At 39.2% G+C, this 3,584-nt stretch overlaps 1 protein-coding gene across 1 annotated transcript; it reads right to left on the bottom strand.

Annotated features, from left to right (window-relative positions):
• Positions 1-1,574: 1,574 nt before the first annotated feature.
• Positions 1,575-2,038, bottom strand: TRIVIDRAFT_71032 (uncharacterized protein; the record flags this gene model as incomplete). Its single annotated transcript, XM_014100790.1, has 2 exons — positions 1,575-1,872; positions 1,929-2,038. The coding sequence occupies 2 exons, from the start codon at positions 2,036-2,038 to the stop codon at positions 1,575-1,577; spliced, it is 408 nt and encodes a 135-aa protein (XP_013956265.1).
• Between the last annotated feature and the right edge of the window lie 1,546 nt (positions 2,039-3,584).

The raw sequence follows: 3,584 nt of genomic DNA, 5'->3' as shown, positions 1-3,584 counted from the left end.
ATATATAAAGACATACTGGAATATATCTCCGGGTATGAAGCCCTAGATAATAAGCTTAAATAGCCGTAAATAATACGTTCTGTCTTCTTCTTCTATAGGTTGAAGTATGTAAGACTTCTGAGATAAGCTGATGGTAGCTAACCCGTTATGAGGCTATGAAGAGTGAAGTAAGCTTGTAGAAGCGATGATCTATCGGCGCGGGTTGAAGTATGTAAGAGTTCTGAGATAAGCTGGCGGTAATTAACCCGTTAGATTATAAAGCGATGAAAATTTAAGCGAAGTGCGTAAAAGCAATGATTTAAGTTGTAAATAACTAGGGTTAAGATAAGAGTTAGCGGCAAGTAGATAGGGAAAAAAAGAGGGGGAGCTAAGTGCGCTAAGTGTAGATGAACCAACTATAAGACAGATTTATAAATTGGAGCTGCTATGTAAGCCTCTTTGTTTGGAGTATTACCGTATTCCCTTGTAAAAACTCGACTGTGGGTCTCTTTTATTTTTGCTTATTATATATCCACAGGTAGCTTATTACTAACTATAGTTAAGAACTTGGGGAAATCTACAGTCTAGGTTTGCGTTGCAAGGGAATACAGTGGTCGTAATGTGGATTAGTCTCGTTATTTCGGGAGCTAGACCGCTAGTGCTGGATAAAGAGTGCGCCTGAATTGACTAAATTTGCACCTGATACATAATCAGAGATTGTTCCTGACGCCTCCCTTGTTGGGATTAGCGTAAGGCTCCTTTAGGAAGGACACGGTATTGCACTTACATCCAAGGAGCTCTCTCCTGTCGAATAAAACTATACGATTATAAAACGAGAGCTCTTTGCTATTGTTATACAGTCACCAGGTGGAGAGTATGCTTAGAAAGCGCACACTACGCTATAAAGGTCCATACGGATTATATGGCGATTACATAAACCCTTAACTTATATTCCCGGTGCTAAAAACCCTGCAGAATCTTTTGCTTGGAGGCTAGTCGTAAACTTTCTAATATAAATCTAGATTAAGAGTTTAGTCTCTGTTATTATTACAGATCAGTAATACTGGTATGAACTTAGGTATATTTTAACTTTAGAAGAATGGAGAGTTAATGATCCTTAGATCTAAACTTAGAAAATGTGATTTTGCCTGTTATTATTGTCCTGAGATATCTTAGTATTTCTACAGGACTGTTTTTCTGCTTCCGTTTCGTCGCTAATATCTTTTTTATAAATAAGTCTGGGACCCGCTTTTCTGCCCTGAATACGACAATTTAAGCGTGGGGACAAACCCACTTCAGCCTTTCAATAAGTACTTTAAAATATGGAGAAGCAGGTCTAAATTAAACCACACCTAGCAATCTAAACACTTGTAGAGTATTTCCGTAATCTAAAAAATTTACTATAGTATATATATAGAGATATATATATATATGTATGTACGTATAAAATCCGCAAGCTTGAACCAAGATAGGAAGTAAATTCCATGCCAATATATCAATCTACCTTAGCTATTTCCGCACTGCGAACCGGTCCCGTTTAACCTCCCTCTAGGACTTCTGAAGAGAATAACTACATAATGATCTAATCAATTGAATCAGCCATAAAGGAAGTTGCCACTATTGCCGCTTGGGAAACACAGGAAAGAGCTAATGGCGTCGTTAAACGGAGACTGAAGGGATGAAAGCGCGCTAGTGCTTTTGAACGAGTAGCTACTGCAGTACCAGTCGTTGTAGAATACGCAGCCGTCGGTGTACTGGGGTTTAATCGAAGAGATTTTGTCGTTGAGGTAATCAGGGATGTTCTGGCATAGATTCCAGTCTCCGCTGTACGCCCAGCTGGACCCCTTGTAGTTGTTATCTGCCCAAAATTCGACAACGACAGAGCTTCGGGGCCTGGCATCGATTATTTAGTCACTGTTATATACTCTTTAACTTTTAATATAACTTACTTAACGATAGACTCTACAACGTTATGTGTTGACTCTGCAATGGGATGCGCCTTAGCCACAGGGAAGGCTGCTAGAGCCAGAGCTACAATTGCAGCTGTAAGAGGGAACATTTTGTTATCGTTGCCCTCGGTAGATAGATCGTAGGTGATATTTTTTGAGGTGAAAGAGTCAGGATTCAGATGTTTGAAGTACTTATGAGTAGAGAAAGCTACACATACTCTGTATCCTTAAGCTGCGGCAGACGAGGCTCTTTATATAAACGCCCACCCGTCGTGTATCCCGGCACTGCCAGCCAACTCTATGGCATGGCACAAGGACATTATTGTGAGCTGTTAAGCTACTTTGCATACTCCGATACAAAAGTTCCTTCTACAAGCAACATCCCGCAGTTTAGATTTGCGTGGCAGGCGGCGAAGACTCAACTCTATACTGTAATGTACTGTGTGAGATGGAATGCCTGCGATAATCTTGTCTTAACCTAGCTCCTACGACCTATGTATGAATTCGATTGTCTCATCTATGTCTATATCTCTTCTAGGGTCGAACGCCCGGAGATAATGGTGTAGCTAAATTAAAGGGGAAGATGCACCTATAGTCGGTTACAGATCAGGAAGCTGGTATTTACGAAGAGCCGAAGGAAGAGGATGCGTTGCTTTGTATAGCGACGCGAGCCGTATTATGGCATCTAGAGAAGAATACGATGTGATTGTTCCTTGTTAGGTATTGTGCAACGCGGTGTACGCTAAACCACCCTGCAGCTAGTTGCAACCAGCGCGCTTTCTGCAGCGATTGTGAAAGGACTATTGTGGTGCCTTTTTTAAAATAGGCAAGCGTGCTCCAGTCAATATATGGATACTATTGCCACCGTCTAGGTATTGCCACCAGGATTATTAAACATACCACTGGGATTACTAAACATACTACAGCTGAAACTGAATACTTTGAAAATATATGTTTAGCTGAAGTGCTGAGACGGTAAATTTTCAACTATAACTATGTGCTTAAATGTATGTCTCCAGGTATAAGATCCAGTCTCGAGTTATGCGGTTTACCCGAGGGAGAATATGATACGAATGCTAAGCCAGCTAAAGAGGGAGAGGCTGATACGAAGTACTAACACGGAGCCAATTCAATTCCGATATACTTTAACTGGCTATTGTAGGCTCTTACATAGATAGATATAAACAGCGTAATTATACTGATTACTGAAGTCTACTTGTTATGAGGTTACGTATAAAAATTTAATCCTATGTTAGGTACCAATCGGGCACATAACTCTACAAAACTATACTTAACATCTATAAGTATAAGCCAAAACAAAAGTAATATTTAGCCCTTTTTACGAAGCATTGAGTGAAGTACCTGCTTTGGAGACTAAAATTACCTAGTACATTTTCGTATTTTTCTAGGAAACTAAATGGCGTATTGCGCCGAGTCGGTTATAACGGTAATCTGACTTTGTAAGGTGTATGCTAACCAGCTGTCTATTTACGGAAAGTTCTTCGTGATAACCTAAATTTTTTATTTAATATTAGCAGATTAATATTTATTAGATTTAGATTAGGTTGATTTCTTAAGTGTGAGATAATGAATATAAAGCTTTCAATGAAATAAGTCCTTATAGATTAGTTATATAAAAGTATATAGGAAATTTAT

This window comes from Trichoderma virens, assembly GCF_000170995.1.
Source record: "Trichoderma virens Gv29-8 chromosome Unknown TRIVIscaffold_33, whole genome shotgun sequence".
Taxonomy (NCBI): domain Eukaryota; kingdom Fungi; phylum Ascomycota; class Sordariomycetes; order Hypocreales; family Hypocreaceae; genus Trichoderma; species Trichoderma virens.
This window is presented reverse-complemented; position numbering and strand designations above follow the sequence as displayed.